The sequence below is a fragment of the Diabrotica undecimpunctata genome, chromosome 1 (genome assembly GCF_040954645.1).
Source record: "Diabrotica undecimpunctata isolate CICGRU chromosome 1, icDiaUnde3, whole genome shotgun sequence".
NCBI classification, from domain to species: domain Eukaryota; kingdom Metazoa; phylum Arthropoda; class Insecta; order Coleoptera; family Chrysomelidae; genus Diabrotica; species Diabrotica undecimpunctata.
Genome location: NC_092803.1, coordinates 171,993,135 through 172,014,149, shown reverse-complemented (window position 1 = coordinate 172,014,149; position 21,015 = coordinate 171,993,135). Strand labels below are relative to the sequence as shown.

General features: G+C 33.7%; 1 protein-coding gene across 1 annotated transcript in view; it reads left to right on the top strand.

Annotated features, from left to right (window-relative positions):
- Positions 1 to 21,015, top strand: part of Ser (protein serrate) — a 508,706-nt gene that overhangs the window by 385,804 nt on the left and 101,887 nt on the right. The window contains exon 3 of the mRNA XM_072520565.1: positions 9,308 to 9,362. Coding sequence (XP_072376666.1) covers positions 9,308 to 9,362 — 55 coding nt within the window. The remainder of the gene's footprint in view (positions 1 to 9,307; positions 9,363 to 21,015) is intronic.

Here is a 21,015-nt window from a genome sequence, read left to right as displayed (position 1 = left end):
TTAATTTCATCAGAAATAGTCTAATATAGTCGAGGAGATAGTACTAATATTGTAACCACTTCATCAATATCCTAAACGAGTACTAAAGAAGTTGGGCGAGTGTTATGGCAGTATTTAACGAGACTTAATAATCACACACATACAATGCAATCCCAGCATTGCCTCTTGTGCCTTGATTCAACTTGCCAAACTTTTTCGAGACCTCTGCATTCCTTTGTAGAATGATCTGCAAATGTTTTAATGTTGATACTTCCTCTTCAAGCTTTATACAGCTTTTTTGAATAAGTTTCCATAACACCCAAGAATTTACAATCTGCTGTTATATCTTAATTATTTTAATGATTGTCTTTCTAAAGTTTCATATTCAGTAGGACGTTGGCCTTTATATTAGCGCATTTTATCTTGTCTGTAAAGAGATTAAAACATGATTTAAAAGCATACAAATTTCGCGTATGTGATAAGGCATCAAGAAAAGTATAATCTTATACACCTTACAAAACAGGACAATATTGAAAGAAACAGGACCTAGGTGAGGAATGGTTCGGATTATCATCTGCTGAACTATTCAGATCTGCCGTAAACAAAGTCAGAATAGCCATGTTGATTGCCAACGTTCGGAACGGACAAGGCACATGAAGAAGAAGAAGAAGGTGAGAAAGAACATTCTGGCTTCAAAATTTCCGAGAGCCAATAATCGAACAGGGCATTGTAAAAGGCAAACCTAGTCTATCTCACATCTAAACTCATGTTCATGGTCCACTGGATCACTTTTTTTATAATGTTTTTGTCGTCGTCTCCGTCATCGTCATATAAGATTGTAGAAAACAGGTAAAATGTCATGTTTTTGCTGCTAATCAAGATCTATGTTTTCTTGGTGAAGATTCTGAATTCTAAACAATTTCTTACTATTTTGTTAATCAATTTTGTTTCTTCGCTATCTATTAATATTACTGTATTATTCGTATATCGTAAATTATTAATACGTTTGCCAATTATTTATGCCATTTCTTTCCCTGGCCTTCATAAAAAATTTCTTCTAATAAAATTAATAAACAACAATATTACTGTACTCCTCGTTCAGGACTTTTCAATTATCAATTTTGTCATTCCCCATTTTTATTTTGTCTGTTTGTTTCCAGTAGATGTTTTAATCTTAACTTTAGTCTTTCCCATTGATCTTTTATGATCTTAGTATATTAATACGTATCTCAAAATACATAGAAAATCATAAATTAATAAGGAACTGAATAGAAGAAGCTAAGGAAAACGATGAAAACATGCATTAAGATGGATGAATTAAAGAAAAAACACGATCATTACAACTTCCAAATCTGGAAAATCATAAACAAAAATACCTAACCGGCTAAATGACAAAAACAACATAGATGAAATAAAACCAGTATGGACACAAGGACGGAACCAACACAAACAGACAGCGAGGAAGCCCCAATGATATTAAAATCTGAAGTCGAATTTGCTATAAACAATTTGAAATCTGACAGAGCAGCTGAGCCAGGTGCAGTTCACATCGAGCTGAATAAACTTGTACATAAGGACAATTTAAGGGCAATAACTATGATCTTTAACATTATATACAAATCTGGCAAAATATCTACAGAATGGCTACTATCGTGCTTTGTTCCAATACCAAAAATAAGAACCCCAAACACTGTAATGACTGTAGATTGATCAGTTTAATGGCACAATTATTAAAAACCCTTTAAAGGTGATACATACAAGAATATCCAGAAAGTGTAAAGCGGATATGAGTTTGGCTTTCGTAATGGCTTCGGAACAAGGGAAGCTGCATATAGTTTCACAACTTTTGCTCAAAATGTGGAATAAAAAAATTTAATTAGAAAATAGAATCAGAAATTCGTTTAAGAATAGAGCAATTAATAGAAGCAATTTTAAAGCTGAGGAAATTTTTAAGTAATCAAAATTAAATTTTTAAGATCTGCAAATCCGATATCGGATGATAAAAATGTTATATTCATTTATTCGTCTTTATTGCACCGAAACTTGGATTGTTCATATTAACTTAATGAAAATGCTGGAAGCTGTTGGGATGTGGCTTTTTAGGAGACTTTAAAAAATACCATGGACAGATCATATTACGAACGAAATTGTATTACACCGAATGGGAAGATACAAAGAACTTTTGATCACCATTAAAAGGAGAAATGGGGCATATACTTAAAAATGTTAAGTAATGGTTGTTGTATCTGATTATGAAGGGTAAAATAGAAAAAAAAACGGGATCCTGGTAGACCATAAATGCTAAATTTAAATTAATATTCTAAATTATTCTAATTAAAATTATTTTCTTTTTAAAAATCTCTTATGGATTTGTTTTATTTATCTTTTTACTGAAAATTTTCTCATGATTCTGACTTAGTTCAACCCTGTCGCATTGGTCGTTTAATTGGTTTTTTTGCATACTATATACTATAACTCGCATACCTATAAGGTGCTACATGACAAGTTTAATTGATCTATTGCCTTTAATAACAGAGTAGGCCGTGGAGGCTGGAATGATGAAAAAATGGATTCGACGGTATTGAAAGTCAAATTAGGCCATGAATTATTGACTATTTCTAATATTAATATTACTTGATCGTGCTTTTAGTACTTGTTTGTTATTTCAAATAAATAGTATTTTCCCTGTTGATGTAATTAATCAAACAGGTTGTTTTTAAATAATTATAAAATGTGTCAATTTACCTGAGAGTCTTCTTTAAAAGCCACAATATCTCTCTAGGTACCTACCTCTCTACCTACGTCTTTCCATAAAATCTCGAAAGCTTCAGTACTTTAGACACATTATGCGAAATAAATCTAGATATGTCCGCCTACAAGCTATCCTGTAGGGGAAAATATTTGAAAGGCGAGGTCCGGGAAGAAGAAAAATTGTATTGAAGCCACTCTATTGGGTACAGATCCATTTTTAAGATATCTTCACAGCATTGCGGGTTTGATTCCAGTAGGATTCCATTGCGAGGTCCAGAAAAAAATATAACATCCTAGATATTCGTAGCTTTTAATCTTTAGCTGGCTGCTGTCTTCCCAATCTCGTTCCGAAACCTCTGTGTCTAGTACAGTTTACTCATTAAGATATCTGCTCCGCATTGCAGGTTTGAGTCAATGGTTCAAAGATTTCTTCTTTCTATCCAGTAGAATCCAATGAAATATCCTTGTTGGCCATATTTTTATTTGCAATATATGTCCAAACTAAGTTAGCCATTTAAATCTCTATTAAAAACAAAATGGTTTCTTACAAAATTCATCCGAATCGATTATTCCTACATATCTCTTATTTTTCTTGAATACTAATTTGATAAATCATCATCATTCTGGCTTTACTCTGCGTGGATCCTAGCCTCCTCAAGACTTTCTCCCCAGTCGTCCCTATCCATTGCCTTCCTCCGCCAAGCACGTATTCCCATATTTCTATGTCTTCATCGATGTTATTAAGGAACCTTGATCTGGGTGTTCCTTTTCTCTGACCAACGAGTCTATCAAGAAGCGTTTTTCTAGCTGGGTCATTTTGTTTCATCCGCATTACATGCTCTATCCACCTCAGACGTCCTATCTTAATATGTTTTACGATAACTGGTTCCTGGTATATTCTATAAAGTTAGAAGTTGTATCGTCTTCTTCACACTCCATAGATTCGCCTTAGTACTTTTCTTTCGAAACATCATAACATGTTTTCATTACTTTTCGTTAGAGTCCAGCTCTCTGAACCATATGTTAGGACTGGGCGTATTATTGTATTTCTCGATAGAATTGTGGATTAAAGAAGGAGATTGAGCCCGAAATAACATCTGTTGGCTGTGCAAATTCTGCGATAGATATCAATGCAATAGAATGCAAATTCTTGCATCCATCGTCAAACCAATGATTTTTACGGGCATAAAATTCTATTCCTATTTCATCTTTCGTTGCTGCTTCAATGTCTTTCTCTATTTTGATTTAGTAGGAGTCTATATCTGTCATTTCTGGAACATCTTCTGTAGGCTTGCACTAGGTCTTCAAAGATATGTTCTCTTATTTCCTCTGGTTTGTCATCACTTGGGGAATGTGCATTGATTAAACTGTAATTAAAGAATTTCTCTTTTAAGCGCAAAAAGCACATTCTTTGACTGTAGGCTTCAAAGTCAATAATAAGACCTTTTGTTCTTTGGTTTACAATAAATTTCACCCCATCCGTGTGTTGGCTTTCATTTCTGGTATAATATATGGAATGGGTTCTCTTTTCAAGAGTGCCAGTTCCCGTTCACCGCATCTTCTGCAGTACTTAAACATGTGCGTACTTCATTAAGTTCAGACAACCTAAAATCTTTTTTTCTTTTTGTATTATATTGGAAACAATGGAATGTTTTCTATATTACCTATATATTATATTACGAGTATATAATAAAAGAAATAATATTTTACGCTCTTCTAAATATGTTAATTTTTTTTAATTAGTTGAATAAAAATATATTTTTTTTACAAAACTCCATTGTTAAATAATTGTTGTTATTAAATAATTCCACTATTTAGGAATTAATGAAAACATCATTTAAACTTGTTCAAACTGCAGGGCGTAAGCTATAAGTTCATTATACTAATTCGTTTCGCTTCTATTGTTTGCTTTTTTATGGGAAAAAAGTTCATTATACCTTAGTAATTTCTATGACATCACGAAGTTAATATCGGTAATTAAAATTATTTAATCCTTTCCGCAATGCATTATAGACTAGTCAAAAGAGAACGGAAATTTTCCTTTACATCTTCATTTTTTAGAAACATATATATGTACAATAGGTGCGGTTTATAATGGTTTTTATTATTTTAAATGGCAGTTTTTTTAATGACACCGCTATATCGTCAGGAAACTACTGGAAAATACACAAAAAATACTCTGTGATTAAACGATGTCCAAAAAAACAAAAGAAAAGAGAAGAAAAAACTGTATAATGAGTGGTTAGAAAGTAAGTACTGATCTTCAAAACTATAACGTCGCCACAATATTACAGATAAGGTGAAATGAAGGTACAATGACCACACATAGAACAAAGAAAACAAAAGATTAGTAGATGATATCGCTGGAAAAGTATGAAGATTGTTAAAATAGTAGGGAACAGTTTACTAATAGGTTTGTTTGATAGAACTATGGAAGAGGGACAAATGCCAAATAAATACTTATGCAGAATCAGTATATATGTAAAAAATAGAAGTAAAAGTTTAACAATGCGCCATAAAACTATTTACTCTTACTGTGATTATATCATCATCACGTAGCGCTACAACCCTGGGTGGGTCTTGGCTGACTGTACAACTTTTTTCCAATTTGTTCGGTCTTCCATCAACCTAGGGTCAAAAGGAATGTTCATTTTCCGAAGATCTGCTTGGATGTTATCTCTCCATCGCATTTTGGGACGTCCGAGTGGTCTTTTTCCTGTGGGAATCTCCTCCCATACCAGTTTTACAAATCTCTCGTTATGCAGTCTGTGCACGTTTCCTGTCCATCTTTGTCGCTGTGATTTAATTTCTTGGACAATATCGGCGTCATTGTAGAGTGCTTTTAATTCGATATTGGTTCTGATCTTATACTGGTTTGTGGTGATGTCATGGTGAGGTCCGAAAATTTTTCGTTCAAAGCGTCTGAGCTTTTCTTCGTTTGCTTTGCTCATAGTCCACGTTTCGCATCCGTATGTTATTATAGGTCTGACAATGGATTTATAGATTTTTATCTTTGAACTTCTTGTAAGATTTTTTTTTGTGATTATATGGAAGAGGATAATTCATAGATGGATATATGAGAAAGCCCAAAATATGCAAAAATCGGTATGGATTTATAAAAGAGAGTATCAGCGGATGATACATTGGAGGTGCTGTGGTAAGAAAGAAGTTGCCATGCGTAAAGATTGTGTGATGGAACAGTGTAAAAACAGGTCTTGGGCAGACTGAGAAACTTCGTTTAAAAGTTGGATTGCATGAATGATCAGGGCTTAGTCCTTAATTATTGCTATTAATGTTGAACAGGAAAAAGTGACATGCTAACGATTTGATATTAGTAGTAAATATTGAAAATTAAAGCAGTGGAGGCAAATACTGAAGAAAAAATACCTAACAAAGTTATAGCGGGATAGATGAAGTAGAGGCACGCGGGTGGTGTGTTTCGGGGTGGAATTTTGGGAGAGATGACAATGTATGTTCAAAATGACAATCACCCATTACAAAGAATCGCTTAGTTGACAGCTCCTGTAAGAAGTAAGAGAAAAAAACCAAAGAATACCTGTTAGGTGACCCTTAAGCATGTCTGTGGAGGGCATTAATATTGATGTGACACAGCGAGAAAATTATGGAAAAATGTAATGAGGCAATATAAGTTCGCATAGGGATAAAGAAAAAGTAAATTATGATAATGTTGTCAGAGAATTATTAATTGTAATACTTTTATTAACTAACTTAATATGTCGAAATGATTACGTATGGTAACCATAATATATTTCGTCTATATATGGATCTTATATCATTCTAACAAAATATCGAAAAACGTGGTTGTAACAAATTTAACAGGATGTAAAGATTAAAATAATTGTAATTAAACATAGAATAATTTCAATAAATTTGACGTTTATGGTTATGGTCAGACAAACGTGATATATATTGACTTGTCACAAACGCATACAATGTTGCAGAATACAAATCTGCAACATTGTTATTTTGAATGCATTATTTTAATCTATTACGAAATTGTGTTCTTAATAAGTTTAGTAAGAATAAACTGATTAATTTTATATATTTATACATATCAATTTTTAATTTAGTACACAAAATTACCAAAAATTACTCAAGCAAAATTTTCTATGCCTCCCAAATTTCGGCGATTAGGAAATGCTGTACGAACCTGATATATATTGTGTTTTGATTTTAATATTGTATTATTTGATGTATTTGATATTTATTTATTAGCTCGTGCATACATTTATATATACAACAATTCTCTCTCTGGGAATGGAGGACGGTTCATTTATACCGTCGATGGTGACGTGGTTTGGGTGGAGATTGGCATGGGGGTAAGCGTGGGGATTGGCGCGAATATTTCTGACAGTTGGATTTTGATTGACGGGTGGAGCCGATGATATTTTCTTTATGAGAGGTAACGTATGCTGTCATCTCTTTTATTGAGACAATTTGGCCTTTTTTTAAGTTTTATGGCTTCTCGGATAATTCTTGGTTTATAGAAGCGGATGGTGGCTATGGTTCTGGAGTTTTCAAAATCAATTTTGTGGCCTGTATGAAGATAGTGTTGACCTAGAGCTAAAATTGAGTCGGAATTGCAAACAGAAATGGAATGTTCATAAATCCTATTTTGGATTCTACGGTTTGTTTGGCCTATATAGGATCGGGTGGCAGTCTGTAAAAGGAATTTTATCTACTTCGTGATGTTCATTTGGAATGTTGTCTTTGGTTGATCGGACAAGAGATGAAAGTCTTTGTTGGAAGGTAACTATTCCTCTTGGTTTAAAAGTTTTGTCGATTTTGTCAGTGACACCTTTGGTCTAAGTAAGAAAAGCTTTCGTATGATGAGGGTCTGAGTCTTTTGGTTGAGATTAAGTGGGATATTGATGGAGAAGCCATGACATTAATGTGGAACTAAAGTCAGACTGTTAAGAGTCTCATTTTAGTCCCTATGTCCGTTTAGTTCCGAGTCAGGCCCTAGTCTTTCTTGTTATCCTATATAAGGAAACGTTTTACTTGACATGTATGCCGAGAACTCCTTAGACAACCCACATGTGTCAATACTAGAATAACTGAGTATAAAAAAAGGTAGTAAGCAAATAATAACAGACCAAATAATAGTGCATTTTGGACACGTCTTTCGAGGAAGTGGCTCAGTGAAGGAAGAAAGGAAGGAAGTGAAAAGGTACCTCAAATGCCGTACTTGGTAGATATTTAAATAAATAGGTGGAAAGGTGTCTTTTTTCATTCTAAATCTATAATGGATAGATTTGTATTTTAAGATTATCTTGTCCTAATATGATGGTTCCTCTGAGGTACTAAAATTGTTATCCATAGCGGACAACCATCCTCTTTTAGGTCTTTCACTTCGTCCCTTTCCCTTAAGACTTTGTTTCGGTATCTCTTTGTTAATCTCTTTTCTGCTAATCCTCCTATATGTCTAAGCCCCCTAATTTTTTTATTCGAGGTTTATCGTACATTTCCATTATTACTTGTTCCATGCGCTTAGCCCCATATTATGTATTATTTTTCTTCATGTGCTGTCTATATTCTTCTATTCTCTACCTTATCTTATTCTTAATTTAAGCATTTTTGTAAGTGTTTCTGTACTTCAACTATCTTAGTTTATTCTGTTGTAAATTTCTGTGATTTTGAAATTTGAATATGTTTCCAACTGTACACTCAGTTGCTGTTAAATCGTTGTCAGAGGTCTCTTTGCATTTATTACCATTATTTATTTTGTTTTCTTGTGGTTATTTTTTAGATTTTTTTTATTCAGCGTTTTCTAGTCTCCTATTCATGAACTTCAATTCATTTTTGCTCTCAATATCAGAGCTCTCAATATCACAATGTTATAATATAAATAACATTGAAAAGTTATAAATAGGGGATATCCTTGTCCCATTCCTGTGGTAATTAGAAAAGGTTGTGAGTTTTTTCTCTTTACCTATACCTATCTTATTTTCGGTATTTTCCAGCATTATCTTTGTGAATGTGACTCATTACTTAGATGCTTCATTCCTTTGCAAATTTCATTTTAATTTGATCCATCATTAACTTAATGTTTGCTTTAATGTGAATATCTAATTCATAACGGATTGTTCTCTTCTTAAACCTACTAATTAATCGCCCTTTATAAATGTCTAACCTTTTACTTTGTAATAGATTCCGAACACTTCTTAGACATTTCTTCTTTTTTTTTTCAAAGATTTTCAGTATAAGATTTTATATTAGTTCTTCCTATTGTTAGTCACCTTCTTTGATAAATTTATCCAGTAGTCGATTACCTGCTGCAGTTTTATTGTTCCTAAAATTTTTTATTTTTTTTAAATTCCTGTTTTGTTGGTACCTCTTCATTTCCTTCGAGGATTTTTAAATTAGTTAAAACAATGGAATGCACTTTTCATAAAATTATACCACTCTTCACTGGACTAATGTAAATACTTTATGAGAACATTACAGAATTTAGCATTCTTTTAAATATTGACAGATTTATGTGAGACCGAAATTATTTAATTAGGCCTTAAAAAGGTGTATCGTAAATGCTCAACTCTTTCTTTTTTCTTTTCAGAGGTCGTTTACACTGATTCTTCAGGCTGTGGATCATAACAATTTTTCATCACCCGGTGAGTACAAATATTTGTTTAATTATGCTTAGTTATGCGCGTGTAACCACTCGGAAACTAAAAAAAAACAAGTTAAACTATACAGTAAATGTTAAAAATAATGTCTGTTTTAAGATTACTGTTAATATTATACATTAACGATGAGGAGGTGTACTTACACCTTATTTTTTTATAAATAGACAATAACTGACAAAGAAATACAGTACTTACAGACAATACTACAGACAAAGACTTAAGAATATTTTTTAGATTTAAATTTAATGGATTTGTAATGGAATTCATTTTATGTTGATTGCACTGATATGCAGCGATGCTAGGTGCTATTTCTTGTTCTTTTTCAACCCATAATCATCCAATGCTGATTATAGGTCTAACTGCTAAATAAATTCTTTACTAATATCTGTCATATACTTTACATATCCATTATTTTTCTATAGTAGTTCGGATGTCACGTACATCTAGAGATCACGTACAGCTGGTTCCTAAAAAAACTGATACGACTCTTAAAGCGTATTTTGTAGAAAATTTAGCAGCATAAATATTTATTATTTACATACTGTCACTATCACTGCCAAATCTTAATATTTGTCAGATAACTTATTCTGTTCAACCTCAAAAAATGGTAGCGAACCATTTTCACGTAAGCAGAACTTTTATAAAAGGTGGAGAGAACAAGAAACTGTCGAAAGAAAGCAAGGTTCTGGAGGACCAAAAATATCTACCGCTCATGAAGATCGTACGCTTTTGGAGAGATTAGAAGAGAATCCTTTTGAATATACGAAAACTGAAAGAATTGTGTCACAGTTTCCGGGAAAAAAGAAAACAACTTCGCGCAGAATTAAAGCATTGCGTAGGTACCGAACTGCAGCAAAAAAACAAGCTCTTACACCACAACAATCAAGACTGATATTTGATTTAAATCATCAGCTACAAAATCAAGGTTTTTAGGACAGGGTAATATTTACAGATGAGAAAAGTTTTCAACCTTCTAAAAGGGGCAAAATTGGGGTGTATAGACTAGATAATAATGGATTTAAAACTCTATATGTTGATAGATAGATGGGCCGGACATGTTGCCAGATTAACGGATGATAGATGGACCAGAAAGATTCTGGAATGGCGACCAAGGCAAGAGGCATATCGAAGCAGAGGACGACCACCGACTAGATGGACGGATGATATCAAGCGCATCACCACAAACTGGATGCAAGAAGCTCAAGATAGAAATAGGTGGAAAAATTTACGGGAGGCCTACGTTCAGCAGTGGACAAATATAGGCTAATTGATGATGCAGATGATGTTGATAGATATCGAGCAGCTGGTCATTTTAGCACCAATGTATGGGGATGGATTTCATCTAGAATAATGATAATGGTATGGCGTATTGATGGCAGGTTTGTTGGGCAGACTTATCTGAATATTCTTCAAAACATCATCTTTCCCAGTGTAGACCAGTTGTATCAGGAAATAATTTTATCCTCCAACAAGATAACTGTGCTGTTTACACTGCAAATATAATAAACCAGCGGCTCCAGAATAACAACACTGAAACCCATGGCCCAGCTACAGTCCAGGTTTTAATCCAATCGAGAATGGTTTATTTATTATAAAACGGTTGTATCGGCGTAATTTTATACCTCAAAATGTTAAAGTGCTGTGGCACGGTATACAACAGGTTTGGGAAGAGGTCTCTGAAGAAGACACTTTCATAGTTCCTTTCACGCAGATAGACGAAGACTACAAGTTGTTATCAATGTTGATGGAGATATTACAAAATATTTTATTTTTACTTACCTTAATTTATTATAGTTTTGGTCTTCCAGACCCTTGCTTTTCAAAAGTTTCTTGTTCCCTCCTTCTTCTTCTTCTTAACATGCCATACATCAAAGTGCGTAGGCGACTATCTCATTACTAGAATTCTGTTCTTGGCGGCGTGACACAGCTCGCCTGTATTGTGTATTCCTGTCCATTCTTTAATATTCCTTAACCAGGATAATTGTTTGCGGCCGGCTCCTCTCCTACCTTCGATCTTCCCTTGTAGGATTAACTGTGGTATTTCATATTTTGCTCCTCTCAATATGTGCCCAAGGTAACCAAGAGTTCTTTTTCCACGCCAGCTCTCTTAAGGACGTCATCGTTTCGAACTCTATCCACCCAAGGTATGCGCATCATTCTTCTCAATGACCACATTTCAAATGCTTCAAGTTTGTTGATAGATGTTTTTTTCAAAGTCCACGTTTCCATGCCATAAAGCAAGATGGACCATATGTAGCACTTGACCATTCTGTAGCGTATTTCGAAATTTAGGTTTTGATTACATAGGAGCGGTCTGAATTTCACAAAAGCTTGTCTTGCCATTTGTATTCGGGTTTTTATTTCTTGTTGTGGATCCGATTGGTCATTGATTGTGGTGCCAAGGTATTTAAAAGTTTTCACGCGTTTTATGCGATCGTCACCTAAGCATATTATCGGGTTTTCTGGAGGGTTTCTGCTAATGACCATATATTTCGTTTTCAAAATGTTGATTTTGAGGCCATATTTTTTACCTATGCTATTCACCGTATCAAGTAATAACTGCTGATTTTCCAAATTATCAGTTATAATCACTATGTCGTCCGCATAGCGTAGGTTGCTAATTGGTATGCCGTTTACCTTAATGCCTAATTCCGTGTCTTCTAATGCTTCCGCAAATATATTTTCAACATATAAATTAAAAAGCATCGGGGAGAGTATGCAGTCTTGGCGGACACCTTTCCGGATTTCACATTCCTCCTTATATTGGTCTTGATCAATCCTCACCTTTGCCATTTGGTTCCAGTATAGATTCTGAATAATTCTGATCTCCTTCTGGTCAATGTTGGCCCTATGTAGTAGTTCCATCATGATATCATGTTTAACATTGTCAAATGCCTTCTCGTAGTCGATGAAGGTGAGGTAGACATCTTTTCGTTGATCTAAACAGTTTTGTATTAAGGTGTTCAAACATAAAATTGCCTCTCTTGTTCCTAGTCCTCCCTTAAAACCGAATTGTGTTGACCCGCTAAGTTCTTCTAGTATCTTGTACATTCTTAAGTGTAATATCCTAAGGAAGAGTTTCAGCAAATGACTCATTAAACTGATTAAGCGGTGTTCATCGCATTTTGTGGTATTAGCTGTTTTTAGGATCATCACAAAGGATGACTGCAGCCATTCTCGCGGAATGTAACCAGTATCATAAATTCTATTGAACAGCTTTACCAAGATTTCGATATTCTCCTCGTCTATTAGTTTTATTGCTTCTATATTAATTTCATCTGGACCTGTTGCTTTATGCATCTTTGTGGTTCTAACTGCATATTCTATTTCACTTCGCATTATTGATGGCCCTGATAAGTTTTCGGAAGGAAGTTTGCGCGTTGGTTGTGTTGGTCTTTCGTCATTAAAAAGTCTTTCTGCGTATTCTTTCCACGCCATTGCTATCTCCTCTTCTGACTCTATGTATTCGTTTCTGTTGTTGCGTATTCTTGTTCTGTGGTGGCTTTTGTGTATATTCGATATTTCTTTGATCTTCTTATGTAGTCCAAAACTATCTCCTTTTTCCTGCAATTGTTCTATTTCGTTACACCTTTCCACCATCCAACGTTCTTTTGCTTTCTTAACATTCTGGCGAATTTCTTTGTGTATCTGTTTGTATTTGTCTTGATTACGTTGTTGTTTATGTTGTCTTCGCTTTTCCATTAGATCCATAATTTCGTCCGTCATCCATTCGTTATGCTTTCTCTTTCTGATCTGTGTTTTAACTTCCCTGTTTACTGCCAGAATCGTTCCTTTAATATCATTGACCATCTCTTCGATAGCATCATTTTGTTCTATTATTCGCATTCTTTCATTAATTTGATTTGCATAACTCTTCTTAAGATTTTCGTCTCTCATCAGTTCTCTTGCATTTATAGGCGTGCTGGTGTTTGTATTTATTCTCTTAATTTTTGCCAGTTTTAACCTCACATCTGCTATTAGCGGATTATGATCGGATGCAATATCAGCACCTGGATATGCTGCGATTCTTTTGATAGCGTTACGAAATCTTCTGTTTATTAAAACGTAGTCAATTTGGTTTCTAATTATTCGATTTGGACGGTCTCCTGGTGATTTCCAAGTATATAACTTACGAGGTGGGAGCTGAAACCATGTGTTCATGACGACAAAACCGTTCTCCTGGCAGAATTCACACAACAGGTCGCCTCTTTCATTTCTAACTCCAAGGCCGTACTCTCCAATTATGTCTTCATACCTTCCTTACCGTTAAAGTCGCCCATTATTATGTTTATGTCCTCTTTCTTTGTTAGTCTTATTGCTTTTTCCAGATCTTTATAGAACTTAGTTATTTCTTCTTCTGACTTATCTGCTGTTGGTGCATATGCTTGTGTCACATTTATGTTTACTGGTTTGCCTTTCATTTTGATCAACATGACCCTCCATTTTTTAGTAATAGAAAAACTGTGGTTCTGCTTATGTTAAAATGTTTTGCTGCCTCTGATAGTGCGCAGTTATCTTTTAATTTGGTTACAGTTATTACTTTAATACATATATTGTTGAGTTAAGTCGTTTGTTTTATTCGTTAATAATAATAAAAATAATAACAACAACCCTATTTTATGTAAAAACTATCATTTATATACTCTTTATAAAATTCAGGAATTTAAAATAATATCAAACTTTATACCTTAATAATTATTACAATTTATGAATTAACATATGTAATCAATTGTTTGTTGTTTGTTTGTTTATTTTATTATTTGTCTGTCATAATAAATATAATATAATGTCAGACCAATCAAATACACTGCTCAAAATGATCAAATCTGATTAAGAGTCGTATCAGTTTTTTAGGAACCAGCTGTACCTTAAATTTTTGTCTTATCTATTACTTTTGTGAGTCAAGTTCTGCTGCTACACCCTTTGTTTCTGATTTTGTCTCTTAGTGAAATTCTTAGAGTTGTTTACTCCATGACTCTGTCTCCTCGCCTAAAATCGGTTTAAACAGTAAAGTTATAAATAAATATATCGATTCTATTACAATTATAAAAATGATTTCTTTTTAGACCATTTAATTGAATCTCATACCTTTCCCAACATATTTTATATTTTCAACCCACCTATCTCTCTCGAAAAATCTAAATTCACATAACTTTCTACCACAATCATTGCCTAATTACGCCTAACGATATGTCATCGCCGACATATCTGTTTTCATCAATTCTGTACTACAATAAACCTGACATTTAATCAGTGTTGAACACTATGCAACCACCCACGCATCTTTCTTTGAATCTTCACAGTAAATCAAACACTCGAGCATTTAGAGTCTCAAATATAATTTACTTAAAAGTGGCAATTATGTAAGACGAACAAGACGTTTGCTACCTTAAACAAAATTGTGTTGAGAGTCACTTTGAATAGATAATTTTTAGTGTGGGTTGTAAGCTTTTTATCTCTACAGCATCCGCGTAGGCTACCGGGCACGAGGTACTTGTGCTTGTAATGTAGTTTCTGGTGTTAAACGAAGTACCTTCTACTAATTTTATTCTTTTGATCAATTTTAAAGATCATTAAACAATTTAGAACTACTCGTAAAGTTTTTCAAGAGAATTTTTAGTTGACTAAAGCATAATCGGTAAAACTTAATTTAACAATGGATTTCCCTTTTATAGACACTGTGGATCTTTGTATATGAGTCATTAATACTTGGCGAAATACAGCACATTATAGGGTTAAAATTAGTAAAATATCTTCATTTTTAGTTGCGTTATACGGTGATATTAAAATGTTAAAAACGAAAAATACATGTAAAAGCTTTGAAATCTATTAGTGTTCCTGTTTTCTGCGTATTTTATGTAATATTGATCCATTTTCTTTTATTAAATCTTGAGTAGCATGTTTATATCCTGCTGCATTTTGATCTTTATTTGATTCATTGTTTTATTTAATCTTAAGTCCGCACCTTTTTCATGGTTATAAGAACTCATATCTCCGATTTGAAACATCCCGTATAAAAATGAAACTGACATCCATCATTGATAAAATGCGGCAAATGCTTCTAGACCGGGAGGAAAAGAGAGAGCTGACAGTTGCCCGAAGGCGAAATGTTAGACCATCAATTAAAACACTGCCCAGTTGTAAACTATTTATTTAATTATTTATTTCGATGTTGAATTTGTATTGCGCAAGAGACACCGCCCATCATGAACAAAAAGGAAGGATTCTTGTACCAAAACAAAATAAAGCTATTTGTATGATCGAAACGAATGTTTATAATTAATTCCAAGTGTTATATCAATATATTAAATAAATTTGACATAATATGCATTGCATTTATACATTTATATATCTTTGAATTAATTTAAAAAGTATTTACTTAGAAATAACATATACAGAGATTAACAGGAAACTTGCATGTATAAAAAATTACTTTTTTATTAAAATAATTTAAATTACATTTAATACATGTTTTTTTCATGTAAATTTAAATCCGATACATCTTTTGACATTGATCTGTAAGCGTGACGCATCTTACTGGTTAAAAGTAAAATTACTATTAATTTTGATTAGCTAAATATAAACACAAGCATAAAGACACTGTCTGAAAAACGTGAAACAAAGTGCAATGGTGTATATAAAGTGTAAACTTATAAAACGAATAAAGTTAAAAGCAGCTTCGAAGAAGCTTCTTCGTCTACTGCTATATAGGCAAATTGCCTGTTTTTCTTCGACGTCACCTCCTGCCCTAATGATTCTTATTATTGGTAACTCATTCCAGGCTATTCTAAACCCTTTTCTCTGCCATTCCACTGATGCGGCTGTTCCATCTTGTTTTTCTTCCTTCTCCCATTCCCTAAAGTTGTTTATTCTGCATAGGTCTCTAATGTCATTACTCCTTGTTCTCTCTAGTAGTGCTATTTCCGGTTTAGATATGTACAATAAAAACTACAACGTCAATCCTGGCGCTGACGGTGTCGATGGCGCTGTGACCCACTGTTTAATACCTGCGAAAAATAAAATACAATTAATGTCATACAATGTAAACGGTTATTAGGGTGTGTTAATATACACAGATACACAATACATATACACAATAATAAAGACAGGTTAAAGGAATAGAGATTGAATGGGCCAATCAACACTCGGTCCAGCGAGGAACGGACAGCGAATAATCAGTACTCAGTCACAGGAAAGAATATGTCTGTTTTTAGATCAATGCTCCAAGACCGCGTAACGTACTGCCACTAGATCAACACTTATGGCGATGCACATCGTTACATCGTGAATTTGTTCCCGTTTTCAATATGGTTTTCCCATATTGCGTTTCGGCATCTCGCTACTCTGATTGCTTTTGTCACTTATTCTCTTACTTCCTCTTCAATGTTATTGTCGCTGGATAAGTTTATTTCCAGATATTTCACTTTCATTAAACTTTTCTATCAGTGGATGTTAGCCACAATTTCTACAATCTTGTTTCTGGGAACGGTTTTATCTCGTTGCCACGAGTCTATGTAAATTCAGTCCTTCCTAATCAGGGATTTTTTTCAACCACAAACAGTGCTCACAGCCAAGTCCAAGTTACGACAACCAAATGGCATATAGTATATCCTCCATTCATTCATAATACCCATTCTAAAATTCTTGAACCCTGCATCAGCTTGTACACGTCTAGTGAGTGAATACCATGAATTTTTGGAGTTGGTTGGTAGTCTTAAAAAATGTTAACCGCCTGCGATCTAATGCCTCCCAGTTATGCAAAACATGTTTGACTTCTTCGGGTTCTAAGGTACAGAATTTGCAGCTTAAGTCTCCATGAAAGAAGACCTGTGTAAGATGATATCCTTTAACTTGTGCCTGTCCAGTAAAGAAGCCTATTATGACTCTGAGCTAATTCCTGCTTGTTTTCGGCAGTACTTCAGCCATATTAGCACATGTCGATCCAATGTACATAGTGCCTTGTAATTGATCTGATATATTTTTATAGTGAGAGTTCGAGTCCAGATTTTTTCCGGCCAGTGATGGTGCTTTTTGGCACTTCTGGAACGAAGTATTTTGTAGCTGAACCTTTTCTGGCAAGTTCTTTCGTTGCCGTTTATTCCCTGATGACATGGAACGTATACCATTATGATACACTGTTATGTTCCTACAGTATATCAATTTCTTCTCTTCATTCCAAAATTAGCCTATAGTCCATCTTAGGATTTCTCCTCATTATGTAAAAATAAAGTCCGCTTGAATTTTTATGTAAAAATATTGATTCGCTTTAGTTCGAAAGCCCTTATGATAATTTCTTTTGCACAATGCAAGATTACAGATTTCATTTTGGAATACAGCCTTCTATGTTCAATGATTATCCAGATGGTGGTGTAGTCATAGGTCCATTATTTATTGGTTGGTAAAGGTGTCCTCAAGGTTTCATTATTTTCATCAGTAAATTTTTATTGTTGTCTATTAATCTTTTTTTAGTTTTTTTTTTAATTCTGGCTATACAAATAGTTTTCTTATAAATAATATTGATTGGAAAATGATCAATTTTAATTTATAAAATCAAAAAAAAATAATGAATTTAAAAAAATAATTTATTATTTTGAGGCTCTGAGTACAGGCAAAGGCACGATTTCAAGAAGAACCTAGATCGAGCATTTAAGAATAACAAATTTATATAAAAATGAGTCTGTTCGCCGTGGTTTCTTATTTAGTTAATAATATTGATGTAGACATATTTGAGATTAAATGATTTATGTTTTATTGACGGATTTCATTCAAGACTTCTTGAATTTGGTAACGGATCTCAAGTAGGTGATTGTTTGATTGGGGTAACTTATTCAGAAGGTTTTGTTCATTTCCACTAAAACAAAAAATCACAAATTTTTTTCGTAATAACATTGTAATTATCCATGCCGTGTGAGAACGTGCATTGCCTTGTTAAAACAGGCGTTAAATTGATATTGATAGGCAAAATTATGTTTCTAGTAGTCTTCTAGTCTTTTATTGTGTCCTATATATTATTTAGTAAAACCCAGTTGATCAGGAAATATTTCGATATAAAACAGAAACAATTCCACCAGCAGAAGTGCTACTAACACGGCGTAATTCATGAGTTTATGAATGAAATTCCAACGCCCTTAAAAGAACAATTACTGTCGCCTTCGTTCGGCAGTCATGAAAAAATACATCCTTAAAAGAAGATACCACTACAAAAGCACGCGTATGCCAGAAATGGGTTTCGTCCTTGCCCTGGGACATCCATAATTGGCAGTCGGCTCTCTCGCAATCGTTTTATAAAACCTCCTACTATAGACTACAAAACACACCCTTAGGACAGTCGTGCGTTCATTCATGCAAGCTCCTATGAATCATTTCGAAGTGCCCACGCTATCGAGGGATTTTATTGTGGTTGGATGGTGTCGGAGAAATGAATGTGATTCTCCCGCGGTTTAGTTAGATTTGAATAATGAGGAGTTAAGCTCGGGACTCTTTAATTTGTTTTATTTAACGTTGTGACTGTGTGTGTATAAATTCAACGGCGCAAGCAGTCTCTAGACGGTCAATATTATGATCAATTTATTGCATTATAATTTTGCATAATAAAATTCACATTTGATTTATTAAATAAAACGAATGCAAGTTATTATTCCACAAAAAATTGTAAAATATTCCTAGATTGTATAATGAATATCAAGCTTTTTCTGATAGAAATAATTGTACACTCTTTTTCTTCTTCAAGTGCTCTGTTCTAACAAATACTGACGATGACTTCTGCAAACTTTTTCCAGTCTTGAACCTTTCTTATTAATGGCCGGAAGTCTAAACCAGTTTCTTAGCTACGTCATATGTCGTTAAACATGACCTTGTCTACCCTCAATAATTGGTCCTTTCATTATCAGCTTTAAGAAGTTATATCTCTCGTGCCGTATCCAAGATGAGTGGTTTTTCGCTTTTTTTGCTATTTCTAAAAGTTCTTGATCCACACTTATTGGTTCTTTGTTTCAAGCCATTATTCGCATTTGTCATTTGTCTCTTAGACTTTGGTAACATATTTTTTTTCTGTTCTTGTTAGTTCTACCATTTCTTATTCAGAATATTTCTTTAATGTTCTTATAGATCCTTCTGTCATCATGTCTTTCGTAAAAATTGTAGTTTGTCACATATTCCTGTCATCCCCTATTTTTTTTGCTTTAATTTAATTTTTGTTTTTCGCAGTCTATGCATCTCTTGTTATCTTTGTGCTTGTACTGTCTTCTTCCATCCATTAACCCTAAAATATTTTTGGTCATCCAGGGTTTATTTGGTGTTTGTTGCCTTCTTTTGGAATTTTCTTCAGATTTGTGCAATATCATTTCTAGCACGTTCCATGTTGTCTGAATCTTCTATTCCGCTATCTTTGACAATTTTTGCTTTTATGCTTTAACAATTTTTATTCATACTTTTGTAGTACCTTTTTTTTATATCCTTTTCTTGTAGTAATGTTATATTTTCTTGTCTTATTTTTTGTGGAACTTTTTCAGCGAAGACTCAAATTTAGCTGCTGGTAAATTTTGATCTGCGGGATCATCGCATCGTTTTTACGATCTTTCTAATGTAGTTTTCAAAATTGTCTTGGTATTTCTTAATTTCGATGTATTATAGTCTTGGATATGGCAATTTGAACCATTTGTTTATGAACCATTTTTTTTTTGGCCTGAGTCATGTCACCTCTATCATTTCGCCTTCCCATTCAATAATAATATAGTCGACTCATTTCTTTGTAATAAACCTTGTAGATGTTCATAAAATTGTTCAACTTTATTATCAGATTTATCTGCTGTTAGTGCGTATACTTCTTCTTCTTTTTCTTTTTACTATTTTTTTTTTCTTTCTTCTTTTTTTTATTCTTCTACTTTTTTATATAAATATGACTGTTTTTCAATGTGCCTCCAGTTGTCGTTCCATCGTTTACGTGGTCTTCCTACTGATCGTCTTCGTATTGGGGAACCATCTCTTGCCGTCTTTACTACTATATTTGTTGTCATTCGGCTTATATGATCGTTCCTTCTACTCTTCTATTTCATACCCAGTCCTTGATGTTCTCCACCTTGCATCTACGTCGTATATCTTTACTTCTACCTCTGTCATATAGTGTTTTACTTTCAATTCTTTTAAGTGTTTTCATCTCTGCTGTTTCTAACATCCTTTGTTTCCTTGTTGTATCAGGTCGTGTTTCTGTCGCGTATGTTATTATTGGTTTGATGACTGTTTTGTAAATTCTGCCTTTCATTTCTTTTCCGATATTTTTATTACTCCATATTGTTTCATTCAGGCAATATGTGGCTCTGTTTGCTCTATTCACTTGATCTCCAACTTTTGTTTCGAGCTTTCCGTAGCTAGCAAATGTGATGCCTAGATATCTATACTTCATCACTTGTTCTATTACCTGACCTTCCAGCTCCAATTTACATCTTAAATTTGCTGTTATAACCATGTTTTTTTTTGGGGAAACTCACAGGTTAAATTTTCTGGTGCTTATATTAAATTAGTGCAGCATACGTTGTAAATCACCATCACTATGAGAGAGTAGTATTGCGTCGTCTGCGTGATTATTTTAAGCTGTTTTTCTCCCATTTGGTATCCTTTTTTAGTTCTTACTTTTTTTATT